Raw genomic sequence first — 18,746 nt, 5'->3', positions numbered from 1 at the left:
GTCCAGGAGGATGAGGGCCATGGTTTTGCAGTTGTCCAGCAAACTCCTGATTTCGTCAGTGGCGGCGATGAGGGCGGTTTCAGTTCTGTGGTTGCTGCGGAAGCTGGATTGGGATCAGTCCAGGGTGTTGTTCTCCTCAAGGAAGCCTGTTGACAATCTTCTCGATGACTTCCGCCGGGAACGGGAGCAGGGAGATAGGCCTGAAGTTCTTGAGATCCTTTGGTTCTGCCTTGGGTTTCTTGAGTGGGGCGTTGATCCGGCATGTTTCCAGCTCTCCGGGAAGATGGCGGTCTTGAAGGAGCTGTGGAGGATTTTCCAAAGTTGTGGTGCGATGATGGAGCTTGCTTTGTTGAAGATGTGGTGAGGGCAGGGGTCGGATTGTGAGCCGGAATGGATGGTGTTGATGATTGTGATGGTGTTGTCGTAAGTGACGTGGTTCCAAGAGAGAAGGAGGCCGGTGTGGCTGGGGGGCGGTGAGTCTGAGGTGTCGGAGTTGTGGCTGGGAGGCAGTAAGTCTGAGGCGGCTGTTGGGGGGTCTGGGTGATGAAGCTATTGTGGATGTCTGTGATCTTGCGGTGAAAGAAGGTGGCGAGGGAGTCGCAGGGTCTTGCGACGGCGGGATGTTGTTAGAGCTGGAGCTGGGGTTGGCGAGTTTCTTCAAGATGTTGAATAGCTCTTTGCTGTTGTGCACATTGTTGTTGAAGCGTTCCTTGAAGGAGGTCCTTTTGGCGTACACGAGGAGACGGCGTGAGGACTATGGACATAGAACACAAGATTTGAAAGTGAATTACTCATATGCAGAAAAGAGAGATGTGATATTGGACCCTGCAATTTACAAATTCCCCACACCGGTGGACCATGTGGGTTGGAATTATCACCACACGACAATAAGTCTAATTGAAGACAGTGAAGCCTTGAAAAAGTCGCATGTATAGATAATACTGAAGGGACGAAACAAGTGTTGGCTGTCTTGAACATTTACAAATAAGAATAAAAAAATGAAGACATTACTATGATCAGTGTATACATTAATGCTGACATACTTGTGCTATTGCTGTCATTTTATGTGTGAACTTAAATCTAACTTCTGCTAGGGATCAGAATGTACTAGAGCTGCAGCTTTGGTGCAGGACTTGGGGAGGTGGGTGATTCTCTCCACCCTGTAGCACTGTACCAATACAGACCGGGCAAAATACACCTAGTGAATACACCCTTTGGGCGCCAGTATCCTATAACAATACCACTATCTCTCTATGTGTAATGAGTTGGTGGTGCTTGCAGCTGGCGTTCTTGAGGGATGCGTGGTTGTACGGTGTCTGTTTGAGGCGCCACTTCTTCTCGAGTTTACGGCAAGTCTGCTTGGATGCCTGGAGGTCGTTGGTGAACTAGATGGTCTTTCAGTCGGTGCGCCTGTTTAAGGGCTTCTTGATCGGGGTGAGAGTGTTGGCACAGTTGTTGCTCCATTGCCTGAGGTTGCGGGCGGCTTTGTCGGTGTCTGTGGGGTCGGTTGGTGGGTCACGGGCGAGGGTGGTGATTAGCTGGTCTTCAGTGACCTTGTTCCAGCTGCTTTGGGGGATCCATTGCGGGTGATTGTGCGTGGTGTGTTTCTCGAAGGAGAAGTGGATGCAGTGGTGGTCGGTCCAGGAGAGTTCTGTGGTGTGGCTGAAGGTGACATGGTTGCTGGCGGAGACAATGAGGTCGAGTTTGTGTCCGGCATAGTGGGTGGGTGTCGTGATGAGCTGTTTGAGTCCGAGGTTGGAAAGGTTGTCAATCAGGGTGGTGGAGTTGCTGTTGTTGGTCTTCTCGAGGTGGAATTTCAGGTCTCCGAGGAGGACGTAGTCTGTGGATGCAAAGGTGTGCGTGCTGACAACGTCAGTGATGGAGTCGCTGAACTGTGGACGGGGCCAGGGGTGTCTGTAGACAAGGATTCCTCTGAGGGACATGTTTGGTTCGATGTGGATCTGGAAGTGCAGGTGTCCAGCGGCGCTGAGGGTGTCTTCGGTGCTGGTCAAAATTCTGAGGGTATTCCTGTGGACGATGGCGATTCCTCCTCCTGGTCTGTTGGTGCGGTTCCTGCGGGTGATCTTGTAGCCATCTGGGATGGCTATGGCAATGTCGGGCGCCGAGGAGGGGTTCATCCAGTTCTCCTTCAGGAAGGAGAAGTCCGGGAAGGATGAGTCGAGTAGGTCCCAGAGTTCAATGGCATGCTTGTGGACGGAGTGGGTGTTGAGTAATATGCATCTGAGATGGTTGCGACCTGCCATGGTTGGAGTGGCAGGACGTGCAGGTGTTTGGTGGCTGGTGAAGCTGCAGCTCCGGCAGCAAAGGGTCTGAGGGTGAGCTTCAGGGTGGCCTGGAAGCAGGTGGATGATTGGCCGGTGTTGAGTTTGTGAAGGATGTTTGCGTCGCATCGTGTCGGGCATCATGCGCTCGCGGGGGCCAGGGGGTTTGGCACTGGGCGTTGTCCAGGCTTTGACGGGCGCAGACGGCCGCCATTTAGAAGGGGAGGTGGGAGGGAGGAGCAGCTGGGAGGCAGGTGTGGGAACTAATGGGTGAGCGAGGGGGCAGGGCCACAGGGGACGCAGCGGCGGGAAGGGGAAGTGACAAAAAAGGCTAAAGGCAAAAAAGAGACAGCTACAGAGAAAAATAAAGAGCAGAAATAGGCAAATAGAATAAAATCAGCAGGCAAGTAGAAAACAGGCAAATAGGGAAACAGATAAAGCAGAGACAGAATACTGACGGCACGAACTTGCAGGAGCGAGAGTGGGAACACAGGCACAGTCAGGTGGAGCTGTACAGTGGGGGGAGCGACCTGCCTGGAAACAGCACATGTATATGAAGCTGATTCTGGGGCAGGTGCATATTAGGTATAGTGAAGTATTATCTCGGGTCTATTGGTTGGCCTTTCAATGCTCGGAGGGCCGCAGTTTGGAGATGAATCAGACTGAGGGTGAGCTATGGTGAAAAAGCTTTTCCCTCCCTGATGGCCTCTGAGTTCCCGCCTATTTAGACATCAGGTCAATTCTGTGGTATCTGCCTCCTTTCATATGTTAAGGAAAATCAAGAAACTACTCCCTTATCTTCCCCCTTCTGCAGGAAAAACGCTGATTTCCACCCTCGTATTCTCTAAATTAGACTACGGCAACGCCCTTTTCCTTAATGCACAAGAACATGTCCTTAACAAATTGCAATCAATTCAGAACGCAGCAGCTAGGGTTCTGCTTGGCATCCCCAAACGTCACCCAACCTCAGCGGCCATAATTGCACTGGCTACGGGTCAGAAATAGGATCAAATTCAAGGCCCTTTGCATCACCTATAAGGCACTTCATAATGTAGGACCACGATTCCTGAGGAACGCATTCTACATCTATGCTCCCAGCAGACCATTGCGTTCATCCAGCTCCTGTCTCCTCTCAGTGCCCAGCACGAGAACTTCCACATGGGGAGACAGACGGTTTCTAGTGGCCGCCCCTAAGCTTTGGAATTCGCTCCCGTTGTCCATCAGACGCAGTCCCACTCTCACCACCTTCCGAAAACTTCTTAAGACCTGTTTTTTTGACCAATGATTCTTTCAGCGTGCTCTGTCCTGAGAAACACATGCACCGAGACACCTTCGGGTATTTGCGCGCAATACAAATTACAAAAACATAAACATAAACATAAACATAAACATAGAAGGTGAGACGTCTGTTGAGGTATGCAGATCCGGTGTTGTGGAGTGCATTGTGTGTGGGGGGGAGGAGCTTGAAGGTGATCCTCTTGTTGATGGGGAGCCAGTGCAGGTCTCTCAGGTGGGGTGTGATGTGGCTGCGGCAAGGAATGTCGAGTATCAAGCGTGCGGAGGCGTTCTGTATGTGTTGATGTTGAAGTCGTTTCGGGAGTTTGCCCAAGGCTCCTGCGTAGAGGCCGTTTCCGTAGTCCAGCCAGCTGCTGACGAGGGCCTGGGTGACTGTTCTTCTTGTTTCTGTGGGGATCCACCTGCAGATCTTTCGGAGCATGCGGAGGGTATAGAAGCAGGAGGACAAGACAGCGTTGACCTGCTTTGTCATGCAGAGAGTAGAGTCGAGGCTGAACCTCAGGTTGCATGCATGGTCGGTGGGTGTTGGTGCTGTTCCCAGTGCGGTCGGCTACCAGACGTTGTCCCAGGCTGAGGGGGTGGAGCAGAAGATGTGGACTTCTGTCTTGCCTGAGTTCAGCTTCAGATGGCTGTTCTTCATCTACTCGCCGATGGCTTTCATTTCTTTGTGGATGTTGGCTTTGGCAGTGAGAGGGTCCCTGGTGAGGGAGAGGATCAGCTGGGTGTCATCGGCATAGGAGATGATGTTGAGGTCGTGCAGTCGGGCGAAGTGGGCGAGTGGTGTCATGTAGATGATGAACAATGTCGGGCTGAGGGATGACCCCTGGGGTATGCCGCAGGCGATCTTGGTGGCTTCGGAAAGGAAAGGGGGTAGGCGAATGCTCTGGGCTCTGGCGGAGAGGATGGAGGTGGTCCATTCCAGAGCCATGTCTCGGATCCCAGCGTCATGGAGGTGTGTGCGTAGGGTGCGGTGGCAGACAGGCGGCTGACAGGTCTAGGAGGATGAGGGCCGCGGTTTTGTCGTTGTCCAGCAGGGCCCTGATGTCACAGGTGGCGGCGATGAGCGCAGTTTCGGTGCTGTGGTTGCTGCGGAACCCGGACTGGGACGGGTCCAAAATGCTGTTCTCCTCGAGGTAGCGGGTCAGTTGTCTGTTGACGGTCTTCTCAATGACCTTCGCCGGGAAAGGGAGCAGGAGATGGGTCGGAAGTTCTTGAGGTCCTTTGGATCAGCCTTGGTTTTTTTTGAGTAGGGCGTTGATCTCTGCGTGCTTCCAGCTGTCTGGGAAGGTTGCGGTCTTGAAGGAGATGTTGATGGCCTTGCGAAGATGGGGTGCGATGGTGACGGGTCAGTTGTCTGTTGACGGTCTTCTCAATGACCTTCGCCGGGAAAGGGAGCAGGAGATGGGTCGGAAGTTCTTGAGGTCCTTTGGATCAGTCTTGTTTTTTTTTTGAGTAGGGCGTTGATCTCTGCGTGCTGCCAGCTGTCTGGGAAGGTTGCGGCCTTGAAGGAGATGTTGATGGCCTTGCGAAGATGGGGTGCGATGGTGACGTTGGGAAAAATGGGGAAAAAACAACAGAAATGGCAGTAAGACAAACAGTAAATTAGACAGAAATGCAGCAGAAGAAACAGCTATAAATTGGGAGCAGGCACTGATACAGGAGCGGCGAACTCACAGCAGCTGTGGCAGCGGGTCTGGGGGCACAGACACACAGGTGGTGCTGTGCGGCGTAGGGAGCGGCCTAACCTGAGGGCAGGGTCAAGAGCCTGATTCAATCTTTTGCCCATGTTTTGATTTATGCCCAAAACTTTGTGTAGTGGATTGCATGAGGGAGTATGATCACAGAGTGTTTGATCTTCGTGCCCAGGGTTTGAACCAGTTACTTACATCCTTTGTTAAACCCCATAAGGTTATAACTTCGAACTCTATTGCCAAATGGGTTAATACTGTCATGAATTTAGCAGGTATGGACTTAAGAAATGTCAAGCTCACTCACTTAGAGGTGCTATGGCCAGTTAATCTCGCTGGTCTGGAGGTAAATTGGATGATATTCTCAAAGCGGCTGATTGGTCGAATGCTAGCACTTTTGCACGACACTATTGCAAACCTATTGAACACATGTCTGATGTAGTCTTACAGACCTACCAACATGCATAATGGTAGCCTCCGTTCTTGTAATTAAATTGCGATTCTCCTATTACCATGACTAGAGAAGCTGGATTTCATTAAAGACACAGAGGCTAACACTATCCCACCCTTCCCTACCCTTGGATGGCTGGGGCTTACAGTGAATTAATGCTCATGTCTATTACCTCTGTTTGAAATGTCTTATTATTCATTCAATATCGTGTTAAGATTTATGGTGTGAATTCTTTTTTGGAGGTATTTACTTCTCTTTCTTTTCAATTAATCTTTCATAATTTCGAGGTGTCTGACCTTTGGATCCTCCTTCGTTTGTCATTCTCCTTCTTGTTGACCATCTGAGAATCGTTTAGAAGATTAATATTTCTGGACTTATTCTCTTCTCCACAATTAAAAGAGGCAGATTGTTGTTGGCTTTTGCCTATTATTTGTTTCTAATATTCTGTTCTGGAACATTTTTACGTTGTGATGTATGCGGCTGCTTGGACTGCATTAAAAGAAATATGCATAATGTTAGCCCTCGTGTCTTTAATGAAATCCAGATTCTCTAGTCATGATAATAGGAGAATCACAATTGTTTGCCCCTGCTTTCGCTGTTTTTGGCGGCAAATGCTACCACTGGTAATTGTTTTTATAACTCTCAAAAAAGGGTTTGCTTGTTTTTGTAATAGATTCCTCAGGAGGTAGGTAGCTGGGATTGTTTGTTCCAGGTTTTGCTATTTTCGGGGCAAAATGCTTAATTTGTAAACCAATAAGTGCCAGGACCCTGGTCAGGAGGCCACTGCAGCATGCACCACCCCGTGCCCCTACCAGCACCGCCAATTACAGTACCAACACAACTACCAACAATTACACACATACAAGTGTCGGAATTCAGAATATTCCAGGCCCCAAAAGCTGTGAGAATTGGTTGGGTGGAAGGTACTAGTTATTTTTAATGTATATTGAATTAGTAAACAACTTTTGGTGTGATCGTCTCTAAATTAGACAAACAGCAGCATCATAAGTGCTGGTGTTGACAATTATGTTCCGGTGCCCAGCATTGGAAACCACTTGCTCAAATTAAGCATTGGCTACTAGGTGCCTTATGCTGTAGACAATTCAAAATGTGTTCCAGACACTGTTTTTATTTTGAACAAGTGCTTATGCTACCATAAAACCAGAAGGTGGGGGGCACATAATGTTTGTGCCCAAGCCCTGCATAGACTTCTTACAGATCTGCTTTCACTCGCAGTGCAAGGGACCTCTAACACAGAGATCAGGTTTCTTGCCAATTGTTACTGTGAATGGGAATTACTACAAAACTGTATCTGCCAGTCTCCAGCCAAAACATAGGGGGGTAGCTTAGGAGCCAGAGTCTATGGGGCCTGATGTTTGTTAACACCTCAGATAACATAAACAATCCCACTACACAAAGAAAACAGTGAACGTACATCCTTTGTGGCTGCTAAGGCGACACAGTGATTTGGAGAAAGTTGTTTTAAAGCCAGAGCTTTAAATGAAATCTGTATGTTTATAAACATCAGGGACCTGCATTTAAAAATAAATTATTAGTGGTCAAGGTATTTGGACATAGGCTAGTGGATCTAACAGGGCAGGCTGTAGAGTTAGGGGGAGACTATAATATATACCACAATGTCTTGTATATCTGTAGGGCTAGCCAAGTGCAAACAACAGTCCATAAAACAGCAAACCAGACCCACACAATAACACCCAAAAAGAATCAGGTACATGGTGGCTGTTATGAGGTAGACATACAATATTCCTGTCACCAGGGACTAAATAGAGAATCCTGTTTCCTACAGTCCATGCTAAAAGACGCAGATACAAGCAAGCTCCAGCAACATGCCTGCATGCCACCATGACACAAACAGTCTGCCAAATGCTAGACTGAAAGAGGAGAATGTAGAAGCAGACAGAGGATGGGCACTGTGTGCTTGAAACTAATGGCTAGTGTTCTTCTTGCAGAGTTGCACTGGGTGGGTGGGTCCACAACCCTTGGATTTTGGGTAGACTGTTCTTAATTGATAGCAGGCCTTGACACTTAGGTCTCAGTTCTAGTTTGCAAAGTCAAAGGCTGGTCTTTTTCATTCAAGGAAATCCATTTATTATCCTTGCTCACAGTATGCTGCAGCTGGGCAGATTCACAGTCCTAGGTATCAAGAAGACCTCATTGGTCACAATAAGGCACGGTTCAGTAGTTTGTATCAGTTTCATCAATGAAAATCCAGAGATTGATTTTAGAAGTCAAAGGAGAAGTGACATACTGGGTTGTGGAAACCAGTATCTATCTATGGTTGTGGCCACTGGCCTTTCCAAATGGAACTGAAAATGTTCAACAGAAACAAGACTGAAACTTTGGTTTTGACAGTGATTCTCTAGTATAGCCAGATTCCTCCGGGTAATGTTTTTTAGGTGACACAGCTGCCCCATGCAGATCCATGAAAACCCGAGGTTGTTTGCTTGACCAAGACCTGTCACTCAGGTTGCGCCCAGTGCGACAATGTTTGTTGGTGCCGCCCCATCCATTGTGGAGGTGGTGACCAACCCACCACGATTCCCTCACCACCACCTTTTAACAGTGCCCCTCGAGTCTCCATAACCAGTCTTTCAGATGCATTTAATTAGGTATATAGCGCCACTCATAACATTGTAGGGTGTCAGACAGAGCACTTTGTATCACATACAGATTACACAGAGACAAACAATCGTACGTGTGTATATCAGGTGCAGGAAATGTTACAAGGTGTAGGAGTCACGTCATCCATACTGGTAGGCAGTATGGTTTGAAAGTGCTTGGTCTGGAGAAGCACAAACTCAGAATTGAAAATGGAACACCTGTGTAGGGGGTTCTCTTTAATAACAAAAATCGATTTCTACCCAAATCAACCCTTTTTGCAACATTAAGCTACGCTGTAATTAATACTTTGCAGTGTGCATGCAGTTCTTTTATGACAGTTAATAATTCACTGTTCTATAGTATGATTTTAACTTATAAATTGCAATTAACAAAATTATGTATCTTAGAAAAGCAGTAACCCACTGACTTATTTACATGATATGCACTTTGTGATCTGCATGGGAAACGTTCTTTGCAGCAGGCATAATAATCCTCTGTGCTAATTTATGATCAGTCAAAACTTCAACTAGACAAAAGTCCGATCTACCTCCAGGAAGAACATTAATCATCAGAGTTATCTTGATATTTTTATTGTTGCCTTGAGACTGCTGGAGGCGAGGAACGCGGAAGGAGGGGCTTTTAAAGCCAAAATAAACTTGCAAACAGGGCGCACCCTGAAGTCAGCAGCTGGTGCGATGGCACCGGTCGCACCGCCTACAGCCAGCCCTGCTGTCACTAAACACTCAAATACAGAAGGTCTGGACCATTTGTGTGGTTTTGCTTTCAACCTTGAAGGATATCTTTGCACATCTTCTGCAAGACAACTGGTCTCCTGTCAGCAGTGCTACCGTCCGCTCTCACTTGCCCTTTACATTTGGACTAGCAGAAGGTATTACTGCAGAGCTGCACCCAATTCCAAACATGGTGTCCGAGTGCTACGGGGCTACATAAATTCAGCCATGTTTGAGACTCGCTGTGTCCTCTCCATTGGCTTCCAATAAAACAGAGAATTCAATTCAAGGTGCTATGCCCGATGCTCTGGGCCTGGACGCATGTCGCTGTTAGTGGCACAGTAGACTCAAGTCAGATCTGTCGCTCATAAAGCTCCATTTTGAGCATTTCTGGATACTGCTGATAACATGTTGGTTGGAATATCTTTTAATGTCCTGGATCTTTCTCTTTCGAAAAACCTGCACAGCAATGGTGCAAGGTTGGCTCAGATGCCATGTTTCAACTTTTTTGTTTCAGCTAACCTGCTCCTTTCCTTGCCTTTCTTTGTCCCTGGCCATACTATCACCGTGATGCCCACAAGTGTAAGTTGCACTTTATACATAAATAAATCATGTAGTTAGGTTAGGCTTGAAAGAAGTTCTCCAGTACAAGAATGACACTATTTATCGACCTTTGGAAGATGAAAAGGGCGTTCTTTAACTCAGTGGTGTGGAAAACTTTGTTTTCATTTCCAGCAGCAGGGGTGGACGTTGGAATTACTTATGTCATTCAGGCCACTACAGTCTGTAAAAAAAAATGCATCTGTCCCCGCCTAAGGAACTACAATGGCTAAAGCAACAGGGCTCACTCTATGAAGTTCACATGCAGCCTCTCGGCCAGCTTTTCGTCTCTGCTGGACTGTCCCTGTCTGTCAGCTTGCAAGTTCTGCACAGACCCACAGGCATCAATCCTGTGGTCAATGAAAATAGGCATGAGAGTTGCCAAAGTCCTGTCCAGCATTCTTCCTGCTGGACTCATGTCCTATATGTGGAGAGCGTTACTCCCTTGGGTCTCGCCTCCGGTGTGGCAGGCCTCAGGGGGGGCCCATGCCTCCTTTCACGTGTGGATTTGGGGAGCATGGATGATGCGCCCCAACATAGGTTCAAAAGTGCTACAACTGCACAGTTCTTTGAGAGTGTGGTACAAACTCGCCTCTTCGCCATCCTCCATCAGTTCCAATGTCTCTGACTCTGGCAGGCTTCCCATGTCCATCACCCTGTCCCCATCCTATAGGTCAGGCCCCCTGTGACAAGGCAGGCATCTTTTGATGTCTGCATTAGAGGCGCCTTTACGGCTTCACCTGTAGAAAGGACCCTGCAGCTAGAGGGCTTACCCTCACTCGGGGGCCTTCTCTCAGTGATAGTTTGCGCGGTGGGCTGACAGAGCGAGTCAGAACAACACCCAGTCATCCAGAAATGATATGCTGATCACCTGAACTGCTCGTTTTGTTTCCGAGTCGCTGGCTGGACGTGCGACCTCCCAGAGGGATTCTGTTTTCACTTTCTACCTCCAAAGGCTTTTCCGACCTCGCCGGACCCGCTTCGCGGGTCCCGCAGCGCCTTGAGACCTAAGGCTGCTGTTTGTTGTGTGAAGCTATCAGCGGAGGAGCGGGCAGGAAGAAGAGCCGGCGGGGCTGCGAGCACAGGCAGGGACTCCAGTCTCCAGGAGCCCCTGCGCGCCCATTCCACACACCTGGGCTGCTCTCCCCGCTGGCCACACCCCCCTGTCCACCGACCAATGATAGGTACTTCCAGCGTATAACACAGACCATAGTTTCCGCTGCGCGGGAGCGCGCGGGAGGGCGCCGGGAGAAGCCCGGGACAAGGGCGGGACCGTCTGTGGCCGTCAGGGGCCGAAGGAGGCCGGGCTGGGCCATCCCCCTGACAAGTACTCCACGGTTCCTTCTTCAGTAAGTGATATCTGATATACTGTATCCTATTGGTGTGAAGTAGGGCAATGTCTGCCTCAACAAGTACTGCCAGCGCCCGTTCGACTACTCCACCGGTTGAGACTGGTCCACTGGCAATTGGCCCTTTGGATAAATTATTTTTTAATCGTTCATCTTCAATTGACAAAGAGTTATCCTTGGCCGAGAGGCGCGCAGAGCGCAGACTATCAATTGAACTACTTAAAAATTCTACGGACAAGCACCTAACTCTAACGTATCCCGCCCTGGTAACTCCATTATCTTCTGTAAATCTTCCAGTTGCCAACGAACAACCCGAAGGACAGGCACAAATAACAAATAAGGAAATTGTTACAGAATTGAACAATTCCAGTGGGAGTTATATTCACCCTACATTGTAAATGTTATGTTTTTATTCTGTAATGTTCAATTTTATGCTGTGCTTTTATGAGAAATAATCTCGAATAAAGCTTGTACAACAACAAAAAAAATAAAATAAAGATATGCTGATTTTTCAGTCCACTAAACCCTTCTTCAGAGCATCATCATTCCATTGTGTTACACATCCAACCTTTGTTCCTCAGAATATACCACTTGATAAAGACTCTACACAGTTATACATTGTATGTGATATTTTCTTTCTTTCAGCTTCTTGTGTTCTCTGTTTGCTCAACACTTGCCCTCTCCCTGCCTCGACTGCCTCCACGCTCTTCTTAATTTAGAACTGACTGCACTCACACTATCTCCGCTGTGATGAATTGGCCTCATATACCTTTAGCAACAGCTAGCTTTAGCTCAAGGGCAGTGATGTTTACACTGACATGCAGGGATGGGACCAAGCAGGCGCGCAACGCCCATTGGACTCACCGGGCTTTTATGTCCAAACCAGCCCCATGGTTCTTAATTCTCTGACAGTCACTCTCTACTGATGCGCCTGATTCTGAAGGTGCACTAACAACCAACATGTCACTCAGTATACCTGGTGGAAGAACCAAAAGTCCTTGCACCAGCCAAACTACCATAGCCGTCACAATTACGGACGTACGACAAAAGGGTAGTAATAAAGATCACTGTAAGGAGATCACAAATCTCTAATTTTGCCGTCAGGGAAAATGAATTTTCCTTGCTTTCTTGAGCAATGGAGAATCAGTATTGAGGTTTAGAGACTGCTGGTCAGTTCTTGAGGGTGGGAGAGGTCAGCTTTAATAAGTCAAGTTTTGGAACTCGTTTTCTGAGGCGTGAAGGTGTTCAGTATGAGGCTGACAGTGAGACAATATGTAGAATCCATATTTCGTAGGGGTTAGCAGCTTCATAAGAGTTACAATAACTAGGTTCTGTGTTTCTTGAAGCAAGGGGGGGGGGTGCGTGGTGAGCACTGAGGCCTAGCATAAGGGCCTCCGTTTCTCGTTTGCGTAAGAGTATTTGATTCCACATCTCCTGGGAGAAAGAGAGCAGTATTGTGGGTAGGAGTCTGTCACTCAGTTCCAGGGAGTATTGAGATTCCACATTTCCTGGGAATGAGCATTGAGGAACAGAGGGCAGAGCTTGGCCCACAGTTCTCAGGAATATCAGTACTGAGGGTGAGAGCCTGGCCCTCAGTTCCGTCGGGTGTTAGTATTGAGGGTTAGAGTCTAGTCCTCAGTCGCTCGGTGTTAGTACCAGTGCTTAATATGTAAAAAATAAGTGCCCGGGGCTTGTCAGGAGGATGCTGCAGCTCACACCACTCACAACACCTGCCAATGACGGAACCTACACACCTGCTAACCATCACACTTCTTCAACTGAGGCAATTCAGACTGTTAGAGGCCTCAAAACTCTTAGAATGCAATCGGCGTCATGTATTAGTTATTTTCAGTTATCAACAACTGTTGCCCTACTCATCTCCAAATTACACAAACACTTAGCAGCCCTCGCAAGTGCCGGCCTTGACAATTAAGTGCTGGTGCCGAGCACCAGAAACCACCGGCTCAAATTAAACATTGGTTAGTACTCAGGGTTGAGTCTGACCCTCAGCAGCCGGCAGTCTTCCTGTTGAGGGTAGAGCATGGCCCACAGTTCTCTGGAAGGGTTAGGGCTGGCCCTCAGTTACTCTATGTTAGTATTGAGGGTTAGAGTCTAGCCTGTCTCTGATGTTGCTACAGACGTGAGAGTCTGCCTGGCACTGACTAATCCCCCCCCCCCCATCCCCCCGGTGTTATATAAATGTTAGAATCCGCCTGCCCTTAGTTACCCGAACCCGAGGTGTTACTACTGATGGTAGAGTCGGTCCGGCCTCATTTCCCTTTGGTGTTACTACTGATGGCTGCACCGGAGCACAGAGCGGCACAATGAACCTTGGCCAGTGCTGTTCTTTACCGTCCCAGCAGCAGCCAATGGGCCATTGCTCTTGCTTGCGCCTGGGGCGGGCCCAGGGCCAGTGGGTAGAGCCCGTCGTGCGCTCTGCTCTCGGGGCTCTGGGTTAGTCAGCCCTGAGGGTCTAGGCCTCTAGGGTCGGGGTTGGTTTGCTCACCTCTGTCCGCCCTCCGGATGGTCTCAGTGTGGTCCTGCTCGCAGGAGGATCCGTCTCCTCGAAGCGCAGCCCATGGGATGTGAACAGGGAAGCCAAGCATGGAGGAGCCAAAGTCCACCAATGACGAAGGCTTCTCCCTCCTCGTGCCGCTCTCACCTGGCAGCCGCGGGGGCCCGCCCCCTGCCAGGCCTGGAGGGAGCCCGGAGGCATTTCATCCCCGTGTTCCGGGTGCTTTGGTCCTCTGCCCGGCATTTATGGTCCTTGGCTGTTATCTGCTGTCATTAGCGCTCGCCGGTCACGCCCTGCAGATTTACGTCATCGCTCCATGACGCAGGGATGGCGATTATCTTACACCACTTATACCACTCTAGCAAAACCCTGCAGCCGTCGATCGTAGAGAGGAAGCTTCTAGGGACTTTTGATCAAGTGGATGTACTTTTGCAGTTTTATATAGCGTGAACTTAGCCGAAGGACATCAGAGCACCAGATTACATCACAAATCTGCCTTTTTAGGATCTGGACGATTAAGCGATTTGCCTAGAATCACAGGATGTTGAGCTAGGACAGGAATCGATTCTGATTCTCTAGGTCCAAAGTCTGCAGCTCTGGCTGTTTAGCCACATTTACTGCTCAAGTGAGAACTGACTCTTAACACTAGGGGCTGGATACAGTAAGGGGGTACTCTCCCTGTTTGCGCAACGATGACCTTTGTCTAGGTGCATTGGGTGCAAACAAGGGACAACAAAAGTGGAAGGGGATTTTTAAAACAAGCATGGGCTAAGAAGCTTAACTAAGAATCATTTTCATGAGATGCCGGTTATGTAATTAAGGGCGTGGTTTAAAAGATGTAAACTATAATCCTTTGCTGCCCAAGGCATGCCACCGACCAGCATTGTGATGTCTCTGTGAGCTTGCTGACAACAGGAGACTGTCAATCAGACATTTTCTTTTACTTTCGCCCTATCAATATTTTGAAAGCTGCGTATGTCCTTGACATACTTTTGCCCAGGATCACATTTATAAATGGCATACTTGACAACTGCTCTGTGCGCTGTTTAGTGAAGCCAAGGATTGGATGAGCATGTATTCTGAACATTTGTATGACCGATTGAGAGGCACTGTGAGAAACTCACACACTTTCCGTCTCTGCTCAAAAACACACAAAGCTCCTCATAAACCGCCACCTACAACCTGAACTTACATAGACATTTAGAAGCTAATCAGCTCACAGTACAGAATAAACAAGGGAAATACGCTGCATGAAAAAAAAACACTGAAACACAATATCCTGTAAAAAGCAAACAGTGATAGGGAACAAGTGAAATGTAAACATGGACTGCGCCCCTGACATGGATTACCGTAAAGGTTTTTACAGTAATCGTTTAGAAATCGATCCCTGTTTTGCCTGTAAAGTTAGGTTTGGCTACAGAGCTGTTGAAAGGCTAGTTTTCAATTACAGATGTGCCTGAGGTTATGACCCGCCCCACTCAAACCCCTGAGACAGGGCACCCTCGACTGATCATGAGCTGGTCCTAGAGCAGCCGCAAACTGAACTGTTTGAAAGAGCTGAGGCAAGGGCCTAAGGGGCATTTGATCAAGAACAGCGTTAAAAAATTATCACCAGTTTAGCGGCAGAAAACTGCCGCTAAAGCGGCGATAATTTGCTTGATAATATGCCCTTGGGAATTCCAATAGAATCCCATGTTCAGGTGTCAGAGAAGGATATCCTGTGACAAGCACCGCACAGATTAGCAAAGAAAAGGGAGAAGGATGAGGATCTAACACAAAATAGCAACTAGAGTACAGAAATGTAGAATGCCCCGAGGAAGCGTTGGCATGTTCTGCAGGCCATAGAGAATTGCACCATGCAAACCCAAGGTTAAATATCGTAGAGGTATGATGCTATGACGCTTTGCCGCCTCCAGCTGTGTGAGGAATAACGATCCAGTTGTGGGAACTACAAATTGGGTACCTGAAACCCCTAATATCTTCTAGGTATGTCTGCTTTGCTGTGTTTGCAAGTTGGGTAGAAATAAGACAAAGATGTTCAGTTATAATACCGGCAAGAGCCATGTTATAAATGGCTATATTAATTGCACCACGTGTACTGTATATGTCTCAGGATGTGACTGTGGAAAGATTTATTTTGGTAGCAGCACCCGCCCACTGAAACTACAAATACAGGAGTGTGTAAGAAAAAAAATGTAATGAAATCTATCCAGGAGCTATCAATATTAAAGATCATCATACTGTCACTTCAAAAATATGGTTTCATGCTTTGGAGCATGTAAAGAACAGAGAACGGGGTGTCAGGGAGATGTCATTCAAACAGATAAACGCACAATAGATATGGAAACTTGAGACAGTAAAAAACAATCTCAATACAAATAGCGAATTACATAATTTTTGTGATTCGATTAAAATTTCCCTTCCAAGTTGCGTATTATTTCTGATTTATGTCTGCGATTACTCTCTCGAGTATGTTATACATTATGTTTTATTTTTACTCTTTGTGAAGTGCTCAGAACACTCTTAATGGCATCACCAGCATTGTACATTTTCAGAATGGTGATTCCAATGATGAGAATGTTTTCTCTGGTTTTCACTTGAATTAATTTGTTGCTTAATTACAGTGGTGCTCTCACCAGCTCTCCGGGCGGCCAGCACACTCGTGTATTGCCGCATGAGCCAGCCCCTCCTCTTCTGGTCTTTCCACTCCTGCGGACAGACGCACACCGGACAGCCGGGCCAGCGACCACTGGGTAGAGTATGGCAGTGCCAGTGGTAAAACTGGACGGGATCAGAAGGGTACGACGTGCCCCTACTTTTAAAAATTATTTCAATCCGTTCCCCTACTTCTTTCTTTCAAAAAATCGTCCCGGGACGGCAAGAATAGTCCAACTTGAAAACGATAACTTTTTCATTCTGCTTCTGGGGCTGCTCGCACTTCTCTGTTGAACTCCAGAGGCTGCAGCAGCATCTCCCTGAGCTCACACAGGCTGCGGGCAGGCACATTGTCATTCCGATTGAGGCTGATTATCACCTTTCGAATGACAATGCGCCGCCTTCTGCCTTTAGCATGTCATCTGCCAGTGAGATCAGTGTTAGTGATTACAGAGGAGCTTCCCCCCCCCCCTACTGTGGGGAATTTACCCCCTTGTGTAATTTGTCATGTTGTACACATAGTGAACTGGCAAGAGCAATGACGGGACAGAAGAGGCGACAGGAGAGGAGAGGTAATGGGGCAGGAGAGGTTACAGGGCAGAAGAAGTAATGGGCAGGAGAAGTGACACCGTAGGAGAAGTGACGGGGCAGGAGAAGTGACAGCGTAGGAGAAGTGATGGGCCAGGGGAACTGATGGGGCAGTAGAGGTGACGGGTCAGGAGCAGTGACGGGACAGCAGCAGTGACGGGACAGGAGAGGTGATAGGAAAGGAGAGGTGACGGGGCAGGAGGAGTGATGGGGCTGTTGCGTGCTTATCTAGGTTCCTAATCGATACTGTGACCTTATGCCCCTATTCGGCTATAAATCCCTTTATTCCCTATATTGGCATAACCGTTCAAGTGCGATTTTCTGAAAAGTCATCTCTGGCCTCACACGAACAGAGCCACATTCCAGCATGACTCTCTGCTACTTCCTTTGCGACCAATTAGTGCAATGACAGAGCAGAAGTCACTATCTGATATTCCTAGATAACACTCCGAGTTCTTCAACAAGATAAAAACTTAGCAAACCTGGAAATCCCCGCTTGCTATGTTTTGATTAGTAATGGAACTCTAATGAGCAACTGATAACTGTCACTTCCTAGTGACATCTTTAATTGACGTCTTATGTCCAGCAAACTTGCGTCAAACCCGGCACCTGTCAGGTATAAATATTACCAACGTTGCCTTAAGCAATGTGAGCTGTGAGCTGCAAGCTACTGTTGCTGCAGCCTGCTATCCTGTGGTGGTGAAGCTGCTGATTACCATTATCGCCGCTACAGCGCAAACTATGGTGCAGTACGCTTTAGGAGCTGAAACAGCCGTCCTCTGCGAAGACATCCAGCCGAATCCAGCTGCCCGCGGACGCTGTCCCCCCTCCTTCCTCGACGTGCTGAAGAGAGCCGCTGCCTTTCTCGTGCAGAGAAATCCAGTCCCGGCGCTTCCAGTTTACCCTCGCGGGTGACTGGGATATCGAGAGAGACCCCTGAAGGAGATACCAATCCTCCATCATTCTATTCAGAGGTATGGTGTTGACTAAACCCTTAGACGAGAATTCTTGAAACAAACCTTGGCAAAACCAACTTAACTTAAGCTACTTACTTACTCCCCTTCTCACGTGTTAGGCTTAGGTCAGGCACACTGGGGTAGGCTTAGTTAGAAGCACCAGTTGAGTATGTTAGCCTAATGTATATATGACTGTATATATGTTTTATTACTTTTAAACCATTGTATGGCTAAGAAACCATATCAATGCTTTTACAGTTCTATTTCGCAATACTTATCTTACTGTACGTACTTTTTATAATAACAGTTATTGCAATTGTGGCAATACATTTCTCTTGTACGAGAAGAAAGACTGTTCAATAAATGTTAACCCTTTATTGACAAACGCCCGTCTCTCTATTCTCTACATCTCGTGAAAGTAAACTGCACCAGACTGACTGAGTGAAATCTATGTCTATTGTTTCACACGACCCTAGAGATTGACTCTTGATCTGAGGAGCAAAGTTGTCATGTTGCACGGTTGTTGGAAAACTGAATCCCTTCTTGTCTGTGCCAAGGAAGCTGATCACTTCCTATGCAGAGAAGAAAGTTTCCAGTGACCTCTGAGCTAGTTGGTAACACAACCCAATTAAGTTTAGCATAGTCAGTGGAGGCCTGGAATATAAGCAGTTCCACGTCGATACTACTGTTTATGTTATTCCAATGCGCAGGGCCTAGTGGGAAACTAGGAACTACACTACATGGCGCCCTAACGTTTGGTAAGGCGATAAACTAACGCAAGACTTGTAGAGTAACTCAGTCGTGCATATTTCACACCCCTTTCTCCCGTAAATACTCCAATAGACGTCTGGAGTGGGTGAAAGGTTAAAATCCGCCCGACCTTAGTAGGAAGAGATTCCTATGTAAAGCTCTGGTTTATTCAACGTTGAAGGATACAGTGTTCCAAAATATTGTGCATCTAATCTTTGTCTCCTTGGAGACCTACTCTGCAAAAACTGCATTTATACAATGTC

General features: G+C 47.7%; 1 protein-coding gene across 1 annotated transcript in view; it reads right to left on the bottom strand.

Annotated features, from left to right (window-relative positions):
• LOC147668777 (epidermal growth factor receptor kinase substrate 8-like) overlaps window positions 1-13,746 on the bottom strand; it is a gene marked incomplete at its 3' end in the record, with an annotated part of 62,163 nt that extends 48,417 nt beyond the window's left edge. Inside the window, exon 1 of the mRNA XM_086948441.1 lies at window positions 13,526-13,746. Within this exon, the coding sequence (XP_086804567.1) occupies window positions 13,526-13,735 (210 nt within the window). The remainder of the gene's footprint in view (window positions 1-13,525) is intronic.
• Window positions 13,747-18,746: the final 5,000 nt, after the last annotated feature.

Source organism: Lissotriton vulgaris, unplaced genomic scaffold (genome assembly GCF_964263255.1).
Source record: "Lissotriton vulgaris unplaced genomic scaffold, aLisVul1.2 SCAFFOLD_3919, whole genome shotgun sequence".
NCBI lineage: Eukaryota > Metazoa > Chordata > Amphibia > Caudata > Salamandridae > Lissotriton > Lissotriton vulgaris.
The sequence above is the reverse complement of the archived record's forward strand: the minus strand, read 5'-3'. Positions and strand labels throughout refer to the sequence as shown.